Source organism: Electrophorus electricus, chromosome 1 (assembly GCF_013358815.1).
Source record: "Electrophorus electricus isolate fEleEle1 chromosome 1, fEleEle1.pri, whole genome shotgun sequence".
NCBI classification, from domain to species: domain Eukaryota; kingdom Metazoa; phylum Chordata; class Actinopteri; order Gymnotiformes; family Gymnotidae; genus Electrophorus; species Electrophorus electricus.
Window position 1 is genome coordinate 11677711 of NC_049535.1, and position 20851 is coordinate 11698561.

The 20851-nt window shown below is 45.1% G+C and overlaps 1 protein-coding gene across 2 annotated transcripts; it reads left to right on the forward strand.

Moving 5' to 3' along the window:
- Positions 1 to 265: 265 nt before the first annotated feature.
- On the forward strand, positions 266 to 20849 carry col5a2b (collagen, type V, alpha 2b). Of its 2 annotated transcripts, XM_035527285.1 has the most exons (54): positions 266 to 395; positions 5877 to 6089; positions 6354 to 6370; positions 6467 to 6499; positions 6599 to 6631; positions 6796 to 6849; positions 6999 to 7088; positions 7623 to 7700; positions 7870 to 7914; positions 7996 to 8049; positions 8236 to 8289; positions 8456 to 8509; positions 8614 to 8667; positions 8882 to 8935; positions 9076 to 9120; positions 9283 to 9336; positions 9511 to 9555; positions 9701 to 9754; positions 9930 to 10028; positions 10120 to 10164; positions 10324 to 10422; positions 10605 to 10658; positions 10845 to 10952; positions 11093 to 11146; positions 11246 to 11344; positions 11487 to 11540; positions 11885 to 11983; positions 12320 to 12373; positions 12473 to 12526; positions 12630 to 12683; positions 13067 to 13120; positions 13230 to 13274; positions 13362 to 13460; positions 13721 to 13828; positions 14165 to 14218; positions 14345 to 14398; positions 14542 to 14595; positions 14705 to 14758; positions 14853 to 14960; positions 15193 to 15246; positions 15333 to 15386; positions 15605 to 15766; positions 16144 to 16251; positions 16629 to 16736; positions 16831 to 16884; positions 17066 to 17173; positions 17276 to 17329; positions 17418 to 17525; positions 17650 to 17703; positions 17894 to 18001; positions 18162 to 18474; positions 19125 to 19312; positions 19521 to 19763; positions 20116 to 20849. In XM_035527285.1, exons 1-54 carry the CDS (start codon positions 305 to 307, stop codon positions 20260 to 20262), a joined length of 4488 nt encoding a protein of 1495 aa, XP_035383178.1. In that variant the 5' UTR covers positions 266 to 304; the 3' UTR covers positions 20263 to 20849. The 2 variants fall into 2 exon arrangements, with proteins under 2 accessions (XP_035383178.1, XP_035383181.1); XM_035527288.1 differs by lacking the exons at positions 19125 to 19312; positions 19521 to 19763; positions 20116 to 20849 and having other exon boundaries at positions 16841 to 16884; positions 18162 to 18434.
- The last annotated feature ends 2 nt before the right edge of the window (positions 20850 to 20851 follow it).

Consider the following 20851-nt stretch of genomic DNA (forward strand, 5'->3'; position numbering starts at 1 on the left):
AAAAATATTGAATGTTCAATTTGGCTTTAAATAAGTGCAATAAACATTTCATACTTTTCTTCACTAATGTTTTCATGACTCATGTCTGGTGCTATTTTAGCTTTAACCTGATGAGAGGCTGCAAAAAATCAAAGTGGAGCGAGCGCCGGAGGGCGTGGGCGCTCTGGGTCTTGGACGCGTGCGCAGACTGTCGGTCGCATACCGGGAGCGCCCGTGCTTGCAGCGCTCCTGACGACGCGGGGCCTTTGCTCGAGCGCAAGCCAAAGCCGTCGCGCGGATCTCTCGCCTGGGAGCGCGCGAGAAAATGACCGTTACTCGTCGCCTCAGGACGCCCCTGTGGCTCGCGATCGCCTTGACGCAAGCGTTATTGGTGACGTGCCAGGATGCTCAGAAAGGTGAGTGAAATATTTCGGAATAAATCTAGTTTTCTGTTTGATCCCGAGGAGGTGAAAGAATAAAATACAGAATTACACCGAAAATGAGACGGTAGTTCATACCTGAGCTACCTCACAGTCCCGCTGTTCGCTGACATGAAGAGTCTGTCTGTCTTCTGGTGATTTTGTTGTTTGAGCTTTACTTTTAAACTTTAGTTTTAAAGTTTCCCCCTGCATCTACAGAACAGTGAAATCCACAAATAAAACTCTTTCATGTCTTTTTTTTTTTCTTTTTAGCTGAAAACATACTTTACCGTGTTAACTATATACATTTATTGAGTCATTATTTCTTTACATTAGCGTGTGTGCAGGAGGGGACATGACTGAGTTTTTCCTCACAGGTGTCTTTACAGCAAATGGCTCCTGGTTTTCAAGGCTGGACACATTTTTATGTTCATATTGCTTTGTTTAGAGAAGTTCTAAAAGAAGTCTGTGGTTTTCAGGCTAATATTTTTATTGAAGCTGCCTCATATACACACATCCCATTCAATGTGTGTGTTTGAGATTTTTCTACACAGGAAGATAGTCACACTGGGTCTGACTATGACGCTACACTTCAGGTGCTGATGGTTTTTCTTTTCTATTTTTGTTTACCAGTTTATTTATTTTTATTCCATTTTAAACTTTATAAAGTAGAGCTACCCACTTGCTTCCACTGGCCATGGATTCTGCTGACCCAAGTGTTTATTTGCAAAATCACTTTTGAAACTGTTGAGTCTCCCAGAAATGGTCTCAGAAGATGGTGGTTTGTTCCTTGTTGAGGTGTCCTGGTTTTCAGATTGCCAGGGCTAGTCGGGTGGGAGGCTCTGTGTGGAATGAGAGGTTTCTTATGGCCCTGTGTTTAATGATGTGAGGTTTTCGCTGTGATTAGAGTGGCCCACCAATTTTGGTCAACTCTCTGCCCCAGCACTCTTCCCAAATGGATATGCCCGGCACACCCAACCATGGTGTAACCTTCTTACCGAACATTTATAAGACAGCTATGTGTGAATCTTAAGATAACTCTCCATAGCTTCAGTTTCTGCAGCTCTTTGAATTTTCATTTGGGTTCGGGCTGATCCAGCTTAGTGTTCTTTAGATCTGGTTAGTTGTTTCATGTCCGTGCTTTGTGCTATGCTAGAGCTGTTTCCACTGTCCTCTGTTCAGCGGATAATCCGTACACCCTGGGGTCCCCTGTAGTGAGAAATCAGATAAGCACTAAGCGTCCAGTGTGACCTTTCTCACTAAAGGCACCTGACAGGCTAACATCATGGCCACCAGGACGCCCGTCTTACAACGTTTCAAAAGGGGCAGGGAACTGGCAGCCATGGACCATGGAGTTATACTGTATGTAGACAATTAGGTAGTAGGACAAGTGACAGGCTCTATATAAGAAAGGTTATATCCTGTACATAGCTTATAACCTATATAATGTAAACTCAACAATAGTGTGATATTTACGTGAAAAGTTCCAGATAGAGGGTGTGTCTTTTCTTTATGCCAAAAATAAAACTGGCCTGCAGGCAGAAGTTAAGCTAAACATATAATAGAGGGCTCTGTGGTTTCCCTGAAATAATGTCTGCGCTCTCCCACTAAATTGGTACTTGCAGTTTTCGTTTTCCTCAGCCTGAAAAGATGCCGTTTCAGATATGCTTTTGGCCAACTACAGCAGGTGTTTGGGTTGTTACTGGATGGGATTCAGTGTGTAGTCATGTTATTGGGGCCTCGGGTATTGTTGATGGACAGTATCACACCTTACTACACACAATCAGTATGTTCATAATGGTCACATTAAGGTATTCTTTCCTTTCGTTACCTGGGCAGAAGATTGGATGTTTCAGACTCTTATTAATGGACTGCCATTGCAGTCTCTTATTGCTCTGCTTGGTTCTGGACTGTGGCGGGTCTCTACTGCCATGATGTTACTGTAAACAGTACTGGACATTTCTTGCCGACCGAGTGGGTGGGAGACATTAGTCGCTGGCCCCTCCCCCGCCTCCTGCGCCTCAAACAACCCAGTCTGGCCTCCAGGAACTCCTCACAGCTGCCTCGCTACCACCCAGTCATAAAAGTCCACCTGTAAACAACCGAAATATGACGAACCACCACAGTCCAGAGTTTGTTTGTTGAGAGAGGTGCTAAAAAGTATTTGCCACAAAAGAATCCCTTCCAGTTCAGTTCAGTGAACCTTTATTTCCATTTTACAGGGTTTTTTTGTCTGCAGCATTGAAAATAACAACCAATATATGCATTTATTTTCCAGTCATTCAGTCATAGCCTCACCAGTCACTGCATTATAAAACGGACATCATCGATGTGTGGCCATGCGTGGTGTGTGTTAACCATCCTCTAGCCCTTCAGCAGTGGTCAGTTCCTAACCAAATAACTGCTGTTAGCTAGATATATACCAAGCAGTGACGATGGCCCGGGTAAAAACCCCAGCAACACTGCTGGCATAGCTGGTGAACGTGGAGCAGGTCCACACCTGCTGTCATGCTGCTGCCGCCATGTAATGCCGTGTAGAAAACGCTCTGCCAACTGAATCACATCTGCGATCAGAATCTGACCAGCAATGAAGGAAAGAAACTGATGGGTGAATTGTGCTGTAGCAGGTAAAAAGATTTAAGATATTTAAGATAGAGCGCCTGTAGGATGGCTGTACCCAAAGGCAGCTGATCAGTGAAGGTACAAGACTAGTGTTGGTGAGTGTATAACAGCAAATAAACTCTTACTGGTATACTAAATTAAAACTAAACTAAAAACTAAAATGCATTAACACTAATTTAAAAACCTTAATTGATATAATTCATTTGCTACTGAAGTCCACTGAGATGTTCAGGACACGATACAGTTCTTTATATCCAGAAGTCAACATCAAAGCCTGTTTATGGCTTATCATACTACTGTTTGATGTTAGTGAGACCTCTTAGAGTTTAGTCTCTGCTGAGGTGATCATACATACATGCCGCCATATCAAACATACACTCAGCCAGTGTAGCCTTTGCCCTCACCTGAGCTATTACCTTAATTATCACCTGAGCTTTCAACTGAGCTATCACCTGAGCTGCTATCACCCGAGCTATCACCTGAGCTAATACCTGAGATATCACCTCAGTTATCACCTGAGATGCTATCACCTGAGCTATCACCTGAGATGCTATCACCTGAGCTATCACCTGAGATGCTATCACCTGAGCTATCACCTGAGATGCTATCACCTGAACTAACACCTGAGATGCTATCACCTGAGATGCTAACACCTGAGCTTTCTGGAGCATCAGACAAAAAGTTAAATGTGCTGGGCAATGAGCCAGAGTTCCAGTCAAGCACAGCTTACGTAGTTTAAAAAGAGACTTGGGAAAAGCGAGGCTATCATCATCCTCAGTTCGTGTTTTTATTATGAAACCATGAATTATATGCTTCTGGCATGGGGATGTTTGTGGTGAGTGCACTATAATTGACAAACAGAAGGCCAAAGATGCACTTTCACACAGTGATACTGTGGCACACTTCAGACTGTGTGTCTGACAGCTGCGGACTGTCACAACTGCTTCCTTCATTAACAGGTGATGTTGATTCTTCAGTTAACAGTAATAGTAATGTCTGTTCCAGACAACCTGCTTTTGAGGAGTTTCCTCTCAATCAATCAGTTATAGATGCACACATATGGTTGTCAGGCTTTTTTTTTTTTAAACATGATTCTTGAAAGAAACTGAGTGTGCTGCTCTCATTAGTACAGATGGTCTTCACAGTCCTGCATAGGGAGATGGCTGTGGGAACAATGGTGTACTGATTGAGAAAGATCCAATTTTTGGTGCTGTATAGGGAGCATGGAGTGGAGATTGGAACACAGCCTCCTTGTGGTGCTGTGTAGGGAGAATGGGGTGGTGATTGGGACACAGCCTCCTTGTGGTGCTGTGTAGGGAGAATGGGGTGGTGATTGGGACACAGCCTTCATGCAAAGAAGGATGCTGTTCCTATCTAGGAAGGGGTCTTGATAAGGGAGCATACTGTTCTGGTGCCGTTCCCATTAGAAATGATATTAATGACGCCAGTGCCTCTAACACCTCTCCACTTCTCAACACCATCCGTCACATATCTGCTAGTACACATGTACACACACACAAACACACACACCCCTAAGGTTGACCATCTTCATCATCTACCTACCTTCGACATCAAAATATCCTTGACTATATTTTCAACCAATCAACTACTGAAAGAGGATATTACTCCTAGACCCCGATTACAGACCTTCTGTTACAATAATCCCCATGGTAACCACTAAGGACTGACTCAGCATATATTCACATGACTATCAGCAGAGTAACAGAGTGGCAGAACCAATAGGTGAGACCTGGGCTCTTCACTGCCCCCTCCTGGCTGCCTCCTCTTTCGACAGTGCAGAACCTTACAGTGCTGATTGGGTGGGAAGCCTTGATGTGGTTTCTACGGGGAGGATGGTATCCTGGTTGGAGTCTTGATGTGGTCCTCTGTAGGGAAGACCCTGTCTGGAGCCATATGGCTGACTCAGCAGCTACAGCCGTAAATACAGGGTGTGGCAACACATCAAGAACAAACGACCTTGGATTACTCGCCTCTGTCTAACATACAGTCAGGTGCTGGTTTGCTGGGTTGTATTTTAATATCATCAGTATTTAGATAAGATGACAGGTGGACAGGATGACAATTAGATATTACACCTCTGAGGTGCAGACTGTGGTTGCAATTGACAATATATAGTTTTCTGTAGATAGTATTGCATGTTTTGATTTATTTAATTTGCTATGATATTACAACAGGCCTTCTCCACATTACGTACTATATATTAGATCTTAGTAGTTATTAGATGGACTATGGAGTGTGTGAAAATTCAGATGGCCTGGCAATCCACTGTTCTACCAATTCCTCTGTTTTTAAAATACAGAAAAGAGTGAAGCACTCTGTTATAACAGCTGGATGGCCTTCTACAAAAACTTCACATGCACGGGCATGTGTAACACACATGTTTCATGTTCCACTGAAAGAGGATATTTCAGCTAATCCCTGATTACACACTCTCCTTTTGTACCATAATCCCCAATGACCACTAAGTATAGTAGCTGTAAATAGCTACAGGATCCAGGGTACACGACTGTTGACCACTTCTTCATGGTCCGATGGTATCAGATATGACGTTTTTTCCCCCCTGGAGGATCCACCTTTATCAAAAAGACTTCTCTATTACCTCAGAATTATCAGTGAGAAGTAAATTATTGTTGCCAAATATTATAACCCACAATATTTCCAACCCATTCTTGACATTTACTCTCAGAACTCTGAGATGAATCCTATGCAATACAGTAAACGTTCTCACCTGCGAAATATATGAATATCTTAAGATGACGCTCTTCAAGCAATTTGTCCACTTTTTCTTTTGTCCACGCGAATCTAATGAAGTTCTCTCGCACTACCTCGTCGCAGAGGACACAAAAAGCTGTACGGAGGAAGGCGTAACATACGCGGATAACGACCTCTGGAAACCTGAGCCGTGCCGCATGTGTGTGTGCGATAAGGGCCGGATCATCTGCGAAGAGATACGCTGTGAGGACCTGATGGGTTGCGAGGATTTCTCCATCCCGGAGGGAGAGTGCTGTCCCGTGTGCCAGAAATTTGCCAGCGCTCTCCGACGCATTGGTGAGCAATACGCACAATGCCCTCTAGAGGGCAGCAATGAATTTGGTTTAATAGCACATTGAATGAGTGACTCTAGGTTATGGGAGAAACCTAATATTGTCCACATAACCTGTATTTACTTCAGCGTTTATCATACAGAACTTTGCAGCGGTTAGGCGTGCATCAGTAGGCTGTTCTGTATAAGTGACATTTGTATTTTTTTGACTGATGGAGTGGTACATTTAGTAAACAATACTTAAACGCATTTTGTTTCATTACTTTCAGAGATAATAGGACTCAAGGTACGTGCCACCCTAAAACTTTAGTTTTTATACTCTTTGTATTGTTACATTACTGTCCTTAATGATCACTGAAAATCACTCTTTGGACTCTTTAAGGGGCAAAAGGGAGAACCGGGTGATATTCCTTATGTAAGTATATAGGGGATATTACATTTATATAAGAGGAATATGACCTGGATTTCATAGATTAGTTATGGATCCCTTAACCTTGTCTATGTTTTCTTTCAGATTGTAGGGACGCCTGGAAGGCCTGGACCAATGGTGAGAATATTTCACACACATCTTTTACATTTAATCTTTAGCACTTTGTCTTTCTTATATGGCTTTCTTTTTAACAATAATACGGCTGAATGCTGAACACTTGTGTGTTAATAATTACATCAGATTTTGCTTGTACATGAGTCTTTGTGTGTTGCGCTAAATAGGGTCCCTTAGGGACAGATGGGCGTCCAGGATATCCAGGCATCAAAGGAAGAAAAGTTTGTTCCCACTCCTAAACACACTGCTATTTCACTGAATCATGTGAATGCATAAGATACATGGATCCATTTCTTTTCTTTATCTGTCTATATAAATGATGTTGCTCATTTAATAATGATATTCTGATGACTTCTTTTCTGTGGATAAGGGTGTGGCAGGTCCACCTGGTTTTGATGGGGAACCAGGTGTACCAGGCTTGCCCGGTGAGGCTGGCTCTCCCGGGCCTTCATTACCAGGGGTAAGTGCCTTATCTCTGCCTAATGAATTATTCATGAGGAATTACAAACAAATGCGTATGATTGGAGGAAGTGGTATTATGAAAGGGCTGCAGGCAGAATATAGTTTATCATCTTTAAAGCTTCTAAAATCGTAAATTCATGGCTTTCATTATTTTTTTGGTGAAAAAAAACCCAACAAAGACCTAGCAGTGTTGTTCTGAAACTTCCCCAAGTCATTCCACACCATATTGAACGTGCCTTGACCATTTGCCAAATGCCTGTGGGCAGTGTAGTTTGTGATGGTTTGTTGTATATAGCGTGGAAGTCATGGCTTGGAATGGCAGAACAGGACAGTCACCGTCTAAAGTGGGAAACAGTGGGAAAACCGAGCACAGCTGTCACTTACAGTGGTGCAGACTCAAGCCCGACGCCTGATCACGAAGACATGCTTTATTATTTATCTGCTTTATTTTGTCGTGTATGGCAAGTATTAAGGGACAAAAGAGGCTGCAGTGCAATTTTCAAGGTGCTAATTCCAGCGTATCACTCTACAGAGTGAATTTGCCTCTCGCATGGCCTCAGGATTTCACGATGGGAAGTTGGGAATGCCTGGATTAGTCTCCGGATCACCGGTAAGGCCGGTGTGGATTATTAGAACCTTTTATTATATTTGTAAATAAATTGTAAATAATAAACAAGACTTGTAAAGACATCAAAGAAAGGCTTTCCTTATTAGTTTGTTAATTGGTTATTCATTGGTTATATAATTAGTTTGTTAATTGGTTATTTACTCTGAATCAGGGTGAACCAGGACCAAGGGGACACCCAGGACCAGCAGGGCCCCCAGTAAGTCCCCACCTCCAGACCTATCAGGGCATCTAGGATGCAAAGCAGTTGGCAGTGCAACAATGTTTTCTGTGTCCCCAGGGCGCTACTGGAGCTCAGGGTACCCCAGGAGATGCAGGCGAACCTGGACCCATGGTAAGAGAAGAACTGGATAGAAGCTGATATTTAGCCCATGTGTTGAATAGCTTATATATTGGTGCTTGCTTGGAATGTTACTGAATAAACTAATCCAGTGTGCAAGATCTGTTAAAGAAGAAGGCTGTAAAAAAAGCAGTTAAGCAGTTCTTATGTAGTAAGGAACTGGTTTTGCTGTCCTTACAGGGACCCCATGGCTCTAGAGGTCCAGACGGGGCTCCTGGAAAGCCCGGCCCAGATGTACGTAGTCCAGACAGCTTGCTCACCTACATCTCACTGCACTGATGGACCGTCACTGCACTAATGCCATCTACCTACGTAAGAGTACTGAGGGCATGCATTCTCCCCATAATGCTAGCATGTGTGTGTGTGTGTGTGTGCGTGTGTGTGTGCGTTTTCCTGTCAGGGCGAATCCGGATCTCCGGGGAAGCAAGGAGAAGTCGGATATCCAGGCTCCGTGGTAAATCTCTCCCTCTATTTTACAAGGTTCCCATGCACAGAGCTAACGCATGTGTGCGTACGAACGCTCAGGTCGGATCCTAATTTTATGATGCTTGGTTTCAGGGCGCCAGAGGTTTTCCAGGGTTACCAGGGCAACCAGGAATAAAGGGTCACAGGGTGAGATGGAGTTGGATGCAAGATTGCCAAATTTATGTGGTTACAAATTGTCTTGTGGGTTGATCTAAATTAAAGAAGCAGCCTAAGAAATTTCAGAAAGGAAGCTCTGTGCGTGGTCTTTTACCTCGTGTCAATCAACATGTTGTTTTGACTGAAGAAGCGAAAGCCACTTGTGCAGAAGTTCAAACAGTGATGTCTAATTTTATTATTTCAGGGGCACCCAGGTACACAAGGACCAAGAGGAGAAGCAGGTGCTGTTGGCTCAAAGGTCAGATACACACCACCCATTTTATTACCTACTGTAACATACAGAATGCTTCAGTAATTTATATCACTTGTTCGTCATCTTTGAAAGTTTTAGCAGAGAATATTGGATTTGAGTGCTTATAAGTGGTTGCTTTGTTTTAGGGTGAATCGGGTGTTCCTGGTACTATGGGTCTTGTTGGTCCACCGGTATGTAACCGTGTGATTTTGACTGTCATGAATCAAAATCAGTTCAGACAGTAATATATTAACATTCTTAAGTGGTAATGAACATCGTGTCAGCTTTTATCATGCTAAAATCCATGTAGTAAAAATGAATGTCAGGCTTATTATTATTTTTCACTTTTCTAGGGTCCGGCGGGAATGGCGGGTGAGAGGGGCAGAATCGGTCACACTGGCCCTGTGGTAAGATTACGCTTGTTTTCCGCTACATGTGCTTGTATGTGATTGACACTGGAATCCACAGACGATTAAGCTCGTATATCACTGCCTGTTAAACTGGTCTGTTGGACTTGTATGGCGATTGTCATTGAAAGATGCCCAAGATAAAAAAAAAAAGTTACATGTTTTTCCCCCTAGGGAAAACGTGGCATCTCAGGAAATGTTGGAAAACGGGGAGCACTGGTATGTTAAATGCAGCTTTTGCTCTTTTCGCTGTCTGAGTACTTACTCCATCATACACAAAACCCATTAACTCACATTAAAACCAAAGGACACCGCAACATCAGTTGTAGTTAGTGTGGAGTTATTAGTTTTGTATTCTTCACAGGGGCCCATGGGTATCACTGGAGCTCCTGGGTTTCCTGGTGGACCAGGCATGAAGGTTAGCCTGACTGTTTGTTTTATAAAGGCACAGTAATTCGTCATTCCTCAGTCCAATCAACATGCCAGCTAAAGTTCTGAAAATTCCATTTAATTGTGGTTAATAACATACACTGAAAGAGCAACTGGTGCGATGTGTATGGTCAGGCATGATATTGGTTGCTGTCATGCTACAGGGCCAACCAGGGGCAACAGGACCTCGAGGTCCGGGTGGGCTCCAGGGCCCTAGAGGAGAGCCAGGACGTCAGGGCCTATCTGGAGCTCAGGGAAACCAGGTTTGCCTTCACTTGCCTGTCCTTGTCAGCACCGCTGTATGTATTATGACACGGTGACAAGCGTGACATACGTGCGTGTTGTCATTCCCAGGGGCCATCAGGCATGGACGGTGCCCCTGGTGCCAGAGGGTCATCAGTGAGTCCCAGCCTCTCATCCATCAAGGCTGTCACTGTTGTCACTTTAAAATTCACACCAATTAAACTTCTGAATGTCCAAGTGTTGCGCAGTAATGCTTTGCTTGTCAGTTCCGTTGAGTATGTGGTATGCAGTGGATTTTTTTGCTACTTGTTGTAGGGTGTGCCTGGCGTGCAGGGGCCGGTCGGACTGATTGGACAGCCTGGTCCTCCTGGACCACAGGGAACGACAGGACCTTCCGGGATCAAAGGTCAAGTGGTAATGACACACTCTTTAAAAGAATATGTAACTTTTTTTTAAGGGTATGTCATCCATACCTCTCAGTGCTGAGATCTATTCATATTTTTCTAAAAATATAATTTCTTCAATGATTTACAGGCCAAATTTGGCAGCATGTATGACTTAAGATCCTGCATCTGTTTATATTTGTGCACTTATAGGGTGACTTGGGTTCCCCGGGTTTCAAAGGAGAACCTGGATTAAAAGGAGAACCTGTAAGTTTTTAAAACACTTGCTAAATCTAATGAGCTCTTCTTTAATGTGCACAATTCCCATTCTAGGTGTAGGTGTAGGTGTGTACATGAATAAATGCGATTCTAGATCAGTAGTGCATCAGTTCTCTCTGACTCCACTGTGACCTGGCTCATTACTCTTTTGATTAAGCTCACGTTTTTTCCCAGGGACTAACTGGAGCTCACGGAGAGGTTGGACCAATGGGGGAGGAAGGGAAGCGTGGGCCGCGAGGCGATCCTGGCGCTCTCGGCCCTCCGGGGCCAGCTGGAGAGAGAGTAAGGTCCAAATTCAGCTGACTTACCATAAGCAACTTCTGCTATATCAAGGCATTATGGACTGTGCATCGTTACATGTGGGCTTTTGTTGAATTTCGTGAAGTTGTTCTTTTGGTCAATGTTTTGGTCAATGTTTTTAGGGAGCCCCAGGAAATCGCGGCTTCCCAGGTGCCGATGGGTTACCTGGACCGAAGGTATGCAAAGATTCTCTTCTTTTTAGCACGTAAAACTGCCCTTCTGCTTTTGTTGTCCTGCGGTATTTCAGATTGCTCTTTTATGGTTCTCATCACCAGGGTGCTCAAGGAGAGCGTGGCGGCCTTGGCTCTGCAGGGACGAAAGGTGCAAGCGGCGATCCTGGTCGCCTCGGTGAACCTGGCATTCCAGGAGCAAGGGTAAGAAAGCGCCTGTGAGACCTGCGCTTCGCAGGCAAGTGGGAGCTGTGTAAGAATGGTGCTTTGCATCAGTGAGCCTGTGTTTGTTCCCAAAGTGTGTCATCGTTATGCATCACGCTTATACTCTTTACCCTTTCTCAAGGGTCTGACTGGTATTCTTGGACTCCAAGGACCAGAAGGAAAAATTGGACATCAGGTAATTCATTTCACCATATTGAAGAAAAATATATGAGCTAACCTCATCACTAATTATTTCAGAAACTAAGATATGACTGTAGTGGCCTTTAACAGAGAAAACATTCTTCATGAAAGGATGATCTTTATTTGTAATGGCAAGGGCTGAGTAATTTCAAGAAATTAATGCATTGTAACCTGGATGACTGAAACATTTTAATGTCGTAATTAGGTAAAAATCCTTCATTCATATGCATGAGTTATGATTAGCATGACTCTGGAAACGGTTTTGATAAGACACACCTGAAAAACATGAAAGTGTATTATTCATGCTTTCGTCTCTGTGCTATGGACTGTTTTCTGTAGGGAGCACCAGGAGACGATGGCAGTCCAGGCCCTGCTGGCTCTACTGGAGTCAGAGGCCTGGCAGGATCTATGGGTCTGCCTGGACCAAAAGGCTTCAGTGTAATCCATCAACATTTTTACAAAATTAAACCATGCTTGATACTGTAGATACTTCAGTGTGGCAGAGGTTCTCAGTCCAGTCCTGGCAGACCCTATGCCAGTCCAGGTTTTTGTTTTGTTCCTGCTTCTCCCAGGGGTGAAACAGATAATCAAGGGCTGCAATTAATGTGGCCAGGTTGTTCTGAGAGCTGGAACAGAGTAAATATGTGGACTGGCTAAGGGCCCACGTGGACTCGGTACTGAACCGCTGCAGCATGGCAACATATTCCTAGCCTCCTGCATGAGAAAGTGAGTTTTCCATGTTTTAACATATGTTATTTGTCTTTTGATATGCAGGGAGATCCAGGGAAGCCGGGAGAGGTTGGCACTGCGGGAGTTCCAGGGCAGAGGGTGAGCACTGCTACAGATCACACTACTCAGGAAAACGCTGGGATATAGAGAAGTTGTAGTCTTTATGGCATGAGACGGAGCTATATGTCATTTTCCCAGGGGCCCAGTGGGAAGGACGGAGAGGAGGGTCCTGCAGGGGCCACCGGACCGCCTGTGAGCGTTCTCAGATGCATCACGAATGGATCACTGACTCATCTGGAGTGTCGCACATTAGATCTGCATCTGTAATCCGTTTACCCGCATGTTTTGTTTTCAGGGTGTAGCAGGAAAGAGAGGAGAACAAGGTCCTCCTGGTCTGACAGGTTTTCAGGTGTGTAAAATAAACCAAACGCTGACACACACGGGGACAGATGTGGGGTCTTTTACTGATAGTCCTCTATTGATAAATGAAGCTGAATTCTTCATGAGTGAAGGCTTGTGTGTCTTGATCTTCTCTTTGGGTAGTGAGTCCATGGCTTTTGAAACTATGTGCACATACATGTACATTTTAAAAAGGAGCTTATAGTCAATAAGCTATGGGCACTCTGAGGAAGTTGACTAAGGACTTGATTGGTTAGCACTGCTTAGCATAGCTGATTAGTGATAATCTCATCATGAAACTTGCCAAGTCTTGTAGCCTCAACTGACTGTCAGAGAATAGTTATTTTGTTATTTTGAAACTTAACCAGGTATCTGTAACATCTTACATTTCAGGGTTTACCTGGACCCCCAGGCCCACCTGGAGAGTCAGGCAAACCAGGTGATGAGGTGAGTGTACCATGTTTTTTAACCCATCTGCCACACCATCAGGAAACTTATGGTTTTGCTGTGTGAGGTGTATATTAACTGTTCTACTGTGGCATTATTCTCCGTTCAGGGTGTCCATGGAGAAGCAGGCTCTGCTGGCCAAACTGGTCCTAGAGTAAGTTCATGTTACATTGGTCAAAACAGAACACCATATACTATGTACTGTATTATACCTCTTACGGCCTCTTTACTTGCCCTGTAGGGTGAACGTGGGACCCCTGGAGAAAGAGGAGACCCAGGTCCAAATGGCCTCCCTGGGTCCAAAGGCAGTCAGGGGAGCCCTGGCCATGATGGACCAAAGGTCATTCACTTCCACCATCCCCTATCAAGCATATGAAAGGCATTGTCTGCCTCTACCTTATGTTTGATCTGTACTAGCTACGCATTTCAATTTGACAGACAGCTCCAATAGGGGCGATTGCACCACCACGTGCAGACATGCCCTGACTGCACCTCATTTTGGACGGCAGTATTCTAAATGTGAAGACACCACACATGAATGATGGTGTTTGAGAGGTTTGTGTCCTGGCCCAGTAAACGTGTGCTGCTCGTGTCCTACAGGGTAACTCAGGACTGGCGGGGGTGATAGGGGAGCCCGGTCCCCCTGGCCTACAGGGGATGCCTGGAGAGAGAGGGATCCCTGGCCCCGCAGGACCAAAAGGAGAACGGGTGAGTATGACTGCATGTGTGTGTGATGAGATGCATCGAACTGCCACTAAATTTTGCAGGAATAAAAAGCCAAGTGATGCAGCCGAGAAACAGAAAGTTGGTGAAATGATGAAGGGTGTCTGTGACGTGAGACAGTCTGAACGAGAGGCTTGGATGAAGACGTAAAAGCGAATACTGATGATAGCTACGACACGTCCAATTTTATTTAAAAAAAAACAAAAAACTGATACACTATGGATTTTGGAAATCATGGCTATATGAAATATCCAACCATCAAAAATGCTTGTTCCATATGCTGCTGTGTGGTTTCAGAGCCCCTGTGTCTTCTTGTTCCAGGGTTCAGTTGGTGAGAAAGGAGCTGAGGGAACTGCTGGTAACGATGGCCCTCGAGTGAGTCATATGGATGAATTATTATGCATAGCAAATATTGTAGTGGGACAGCTGTCGCTTTCTAAACACTTTGCTCCAAACTCCTGTGGGGAAAGAACAATGGTAAAACGCATCTGTTTTTTGCAGGGTCTCCCTGGACCAACCGGACCAACAGGACCAGCTGGGCCATCTGGAGAAAAGGCAAGAAAGACCTGTTTAGCCATTTATTTATGCTTGTTTGCTATTGTTAGTAAATAAACCTTATAGGTTTCCATCGGTCCGTACTTTGGCCTTATAGAAGAAGCCAGTGCTTATTGAGCAGACCTCTTGTGTTTTGGTTTCAGGGAGAGTCAGGTCCTAGAGGGCCCCCTGGACCTGCAGGTTCCAGAGCGATGGCAGTGAGTATGATGTGTCTTACACACCCAGAGAGAATGTCCCACCTGCCAGGTTACTGATGGAACGTTGTTGATGGGATGACTTTGTGTTTCCCCTTGTTCTGTATGTCAGGGTTCTTCTGGTGAGCCTGGTCCCACTGGTCCAGCTGGTTTTGCTGGGCCGCCTGTGAGTATTTCCATCCATCCATCCAGCCATCCATCCAGCCATCCATCCATCGCTACTTTAGTCAACTACATACTGTATTGTATTCCTTTGGCAGGGTCCTGATGGTCAACCTGGTGTCAAAGGTGAGACAGGAGAGCCAGGGGTGAAAGGTGACACAGGGTCCCCGGGCCCACAGGGAACAGCTGGAAAACCAGGTCCTCAGGTGTGTGAGTAGACGTACATGGAAGGCTTTATCCTTGCTCCCATATTGCAGTGACAAGTGAGGGTTCCTGGTTTAAATCCCAGTTGGGGCATCCAGGATGTTTCAGACAGAGGTTCATATATATAACACACACACACACTAGTCATATGACCTTCATAGGGAACAATTTATTATGACAGTCTATGCTATGCAGATGAAACTGGTAATGAATAAATGTCCCATTGTTCTTCAGGGTGCGACTGGTGTATCTGGGCTAAAAGGAGGCAGAGGCACTCAGGGGGCTGCTGTAAGTCTCAGACGAACCTCTCCTGAACATGACCATCAGTGTGTTCTTTCATGCTCAGCCTGGGCTGTTTCTCTATGTACCTTCAGGGCCCCAGTGGCTTCCCAGGGTCTCCAGGAGGAGTAGGCCCACCTGGCTTGGTTGTGAGTTCTTGATAGATTGAAACCTTAATGTGTTTGTCATTAAAGCCCTTATGGAAGGGTCTAGACATTCATTCTTTCACTCTTGTAAAGGCATAAGTGACATATTGGTTTCAGGGGAGCTACTGAATAATTCATTGTGGTTGCTTAATAACATGTTCACTTCAGTAAATTGAAGCAGGACATGGCTGAATGTTACGTGGGCAACACATTTTGGCCAGGGTCCAGTTGGGGAGCCTGGGCCACAAGGTACCCCAGGAAAGGAAGGTCCACCTGGACTGCGAGGAGATCCAGGAGTGACTGGACATCAAGGGGAGCGTGGGAACCCTGGACCTGCTGGAAGCCCTGGAGATAAAGGCGATTCTGGAGAAGATGGACTACCGGTAATATCCAAGTTCCACACAGATGCAGTCACCAATATTAAGATCAGTCTTTATTTTTGCAATGTCAGTCTGAATTGGTTGCTGTATGCAATGTAGTTTGTAAGTGCCTAAACTGAGACACGATATGTGGTGTTTGGCTTTGGGTTGTGGCATGAAGGATTTAAAATGTAACACTAGTCACATAGTTCAAGTTCAGAATGTTAAAAGTGCCTTTACTGCACAGATCCAACCAAATGCCCCCAAATTCAGTAAATCTTGCTTTACCTAAGTTAACTGAGCTGGACAAGGAGTGTGGCAAAACCAAGAAATATTAAACCTGGGGTCCTCCAGGATTGGAATTGGGTGCTCTTTTTAATCCACCTTTTGAAATTGCTCAGGGCCCTGCTGGGCCTCCAGGACCTGTGGGAACCTCAGGACAAAGAGGATTGGTGGGTCTGCCAGGAATGAGAGGAGAGCGTGGGATGGAGGGCCTCCCTGGTCCTGCTGTAAGTATGGCCACCACTACAGAACTCCAACTACAGGTTCACGCTAACGTGCAGCTACTAGTGAGAGATGCAGTTATGCAATTATGTAATTCTATAAGAAATTCATCACTTGATGAGTCATTAAGTGGATACTTTTCTTTGCTGTCAAGACAGATGGTTATTAGCTTAATGAGTATGCTGTTATTTATTGGCATTTGAAGATCATTGGAGGCAGAGAGCTTTCAGTTCAAAGCTCAGATCACTCCCACTCCCAGCCAAGAATTAAATCAGTAAAATTTACATAAAGTTTTTTATTTTTAATCTTCATTTCAATGTTCAGTGCCTTCTTCACTATTTTGAGCATATACCTGCGCTCACACTTATGACTCCTCCTCCAGGGAGCACCTGGGAAGCCAGGCCTTGCAGGACCTCAGGGAGTCAAAGGAGCTACAGGCCCCATTGGACTGCCTGGAACAACTGGACCTCGAGGAGATGCTGGCCCAGAGGTCTGAACTGTCAGTCTGAGACGGTCTGCTCAGTGAGGTTGTTTGAAATGCCTCATATTTTCATATTTACATTGTCTTTCGCCTTTATTGCAAGGGTCTTACAGGAGCAGATGGAATCCCTGGTGCTGACGGTACAATTGGAATCAGAGTAAGTGAGACCTGATGTAAATCAGCACAAGTCAAAGCAAGTCATCTGTTGAAAAAAAAAAAAGTAGCAAATCAATGCTGACTGGTTTTTGAAACTCCTTTTCTGGAGTTAATTCTCCATCTGTACTGGCATTTATGCCAAACACAAGCCTGAGGATAAACTGGTGGATGTGTGTTTTCAGGGCAACAGAGGAAATCCTGGTGCCGAGGGTCTGGCAGGAGCCCAGGGTGCTGCAGGACCTCCTGGACCGGTGGGAACTCCTGGAGGTCCAGGACTCAGAGGAGATCAGGTGAGTTAATCGACCTGTGCAGCGTTTGTCAATTTTTACCACTCAATACGGTGTGTATATATTCTAGAGTGGTTTCTGAGCTAATGGATGTCTTGGTTACAGGGTTCAAGGGGTCCTCATGGCTCAGCTGGCCAGCCAGGCACCCGAGGAAAGAAGGTTGCATAGCTGCCTTAACTTCATATACTGCATTTGTATAAACGGTTATGGGAGTGCATTTGATAGATTACTGTCTGATTGACCTCAGGGACCTCAAGGACCTCTCGGAGACAAAGGAGATAAAGGAGACTCTGGTGAGAGAGGTCAGAAAGGTCACCGCGGGTTCACTGGATTGCAAGGCCTCCCAGGAACAACGGTAAGTACAAGATGGTGACACTGCATCTCGCTGAAAGAAGATCAGTAGTGATGAGGATCACGCCAATGATGATCAGAGGTGATGATGCTGCCTGTTAGATGCTTACACCAACCTCTGCACACAGGGAGTTACAGGAGATGCAGGTGCAAGAGGAATCATTGGGCCAAGTGGCCAAAGAGTAAGTTCCCTACTGTGATTCACATTACTAACAATATCAGGAGACTCTTATTAGTTACATAGGAAGGCTAAAAAATTTATAATATAGTGTTAGTGTTCAGTTGAGCTCTGCTGCATTTTATAAATAGTACACAAATGTTGTAGGAGTTACCTCCATTCAGTGAAGGCTTGAAATTCTGTGTTGTATTTAGGGACTTCCAGGACCTGTTGGGCCTACTGGAAAAGAAGGTATCATGGGACTTCCAGGACCAATGGGGTCACCTGGAACTCGGGGTGCTCCCGGAGACATCGGACCGGAGGTGAGAAGCAAGAGTAACTTCTTCTTAGAAATGTCAGCAAAAAAATGACCTCACCCAGGGACATGAACAAGGAGCAAACAATGAGCAAAACCTTTTGTTTTGTTAGCGATGTAAGTTTAAGGAAGTGTCATTCAGTCCTAATCTTTATTTCTCTGTTAAGGGACCTCCAGGAGAACCCGGACCCCCAGGTCCCCCTGGTGCGCCTGGCCCCCCTACAGCTGCTGTGGATGACCTTTTTGGCGCGATGCTCAACTACTATGGCGAGCCTGAGGCCCCGCCCCCTCCGGAGTTTAACGAGGACGAAGCGAGGCCTGGGAAAACCTCGGGTGTGATCCACTCAGACGGCGGTGTCCACGCCTCACTGAAGGCCCTGGGCGGCCAGCTGGATGGCATTCGCAGTCCTGACGGACGCCGCCAGCACCCGGCACGGACCTGCCTGGACCTGAAGCAGTACTATCCACTAAAGAGGAGCGGTGAGGAGCAAGGCTGGGGAGCACTCTGTAGGGGTGGAGACTTGCTGAGATGAGATGAGCTGAGCTGACCTGAGATGATTTGAGATGAGCTGAGATGATTTGCGATGAGGCCAAGATGAGCTGAGATGAGCTCAGGCAAGATGAGCTGAGCTGATATGAGATGAGCTGATTAGCAATTAGCAGGTTGCTGATAAGTGCTCCAATTCGCTGTTGAGTTGGGACTTTGTGAATTTACAGAAAGTCAGGCAGTCATGGCTAATATCATATATGAACTGTGGTCCAGCACCTCTGTCACTGCATGAGCAGCAGTTCAAGATGTTGCAGCTTTTTTTCACGTGTCCTGGGTGACGTATTTGGTTTTGCTCTCCACACTGCAGAATAACATCAAGCCTGTGAAGAGGATGTACAAAGCTGTTGTTTGCCACTTCATCAGACGTAGGAGTTGTGCAGTTTTAGATGGAGTAACTTAGCATTTGTGAGGACAGGATCTATTTCGTCTTGTTCTCTGATTCCAATCGTGGGTTAGTTTTCCTTAAGAAGCACCAAAAAAGGTTAAATAAAAATCTCTGGATACAGGACTCCCATGTGAACAGATGTGAACTCCTGTGTGTGTGAACGCACGATCACTTCTGGAACTCTTGACCCTGCAGGTGATTACTGGGTGGACCCTAACGAGGGAAGTCCCAACGATGCCGTCCAGGTGCACTGCAACATGGAGACAGGGGAGACGTGCCTACCTGCCCAACCTGCCAGTGTCCCCCGCAAGACCTGGTGGATTTCCCGCTCCAGTACGCCGAAACCTGTCTGGTTTGGGGCCACCATGAATAGAGGAATGAAGGTTGGTGCACCCTAATGCTCAAACTACCGGACGCTACCGTTTTCAAACTAGCAAATAAAACACATTTTTATTTCATCAAAGTGATTAAAATGTTATTTTTCATTCACTTGTCTGCCCTGAGATACTCTGCACTAGTCATTCAACCTTCTCTCGGTATTTCACGTAATTCCTTCGCCTCACAATGCCACACATGAACTGTCCCTTCCAGTTCGCCTACGGGAGCAAAGAGGCGTCTGTCAACACGGTGGCCATCCAGCTGCGTTTCCTGCGTCTCCTCTCCGAAGAGGCATCCCAGAACATCACCTACCACTGCAAGAACAGTGTGGCCTACATGGACGAGAAAAGCAGCAACCTAAAGAAGTCCGTCATCCTCAAGTCCGCTGACGGGCAGGAGATCAAAGCATACAGCAACAACCGCCTGAAGTACACCGTCAGCGAGGACAGCTGCTCGGTGAGGGGACGGCTCTCCAGCGAAAATGTGTTGCCCGTCATGAGTCAAATGATGCTCCTGACTTTTCTGAGAAATAAGAATTGTTCATTTGAGTTGGTACTATGTCAGTCATGAATTATAATCTTTGTTTCTTTGAGAACTTAGAAATATGTCCAACTTTTAAGTTCAGTCCATCACAATTAAGAAACTGTGCCAAACTTAAAATTTTTAATTTTGTTTTTTTACATATATAGTAACGGACCCAGAGCATGACCGTAGTCACGTGTAGGGCTATATATTTTCATTCACAAATCCTGCCTGTGCACCTACACTTGCACTCATTCTGTCCTTTTCTCCTGTCTCCTTCCCTCAGAAATCCAACGGCGAGTGGGGCAAGACCGTCTTCCAGTATCGTACCCAGAAGCCGTCGAGGCTGCCCATTGTGGACATGGCTCCAGTGGACGTGGGCGGTGCGCACCAGGAGTTTGGCATCGACATTGGCCTAGTGTGTTTCTCATGAGGCCCCTGAGGACAGAGGGCCCCCACTGGGCCCATCCTTGTGGCCCCACATGTGGACACTGCACAGCCCAATCTTAGGACTTCAGCTCTCTGCCAGCGCGTCCAGATCGATGAGCCACAGTAGTATACCAACACCCACACTATTGTTCTTTATTACGGAATTCCGCTAGCTTGGGACAGATGAATATTTGAGAGACTATATGGACCTGTTAATTTATATATGCCTTGATCATAAATCATGTGCCCCATGCACTGTTGTGTAATATTAATAAATTAGTATGTTTTCTAGTTGAAAAAGTACAGATGAGTATTACATTTTAATGTCAGGGCCACAATAACACCCTCTGTTTGATTTTATCACAGTCATCAAATTCCACTTTAAGTTGCAAAAAGGTGCTTCACAGAGTAATTTGATACTAACAGGAACTACAAATAATTTTAAATGCAGTTATAAAGGACTCTCACATGAGACCTCTACACCTCTTCCCTGGCTGCTCCCAACAATCTTTCGCTGGAGAGGAAAACAAAACTGCAAAATTGGACCATTGTGTAAACTTCATATGTGCTACCTCCGAGAGATGGTGCTTCGG

Excerpts from the sequence above, each read along its gene's own strand:
- col5a2b (XM_035527285.1), top strand. The coding sequence starts at position 305 with ATGACCGTTACTCGTCGCCTCAGGACGCCCCTGTGGCTCGCGATCGCC. Across the intron at positions 6,850-6,998 it reads CAGGCATCAAAGGAAGAAAA|GGTGTGGCAGGTCCACCTGG; the intron begins GTTTGTTCCCAC and ends TCTGTGGATAAG. Across the intron at positions 8,510-8,613 it reads TCGGATATCCAGGCTCCGTG|GGCGCCAGAGGTTTTCCAGG; the intron begins GTAAATCTCTCC and ends GCTTGGTTTCAG.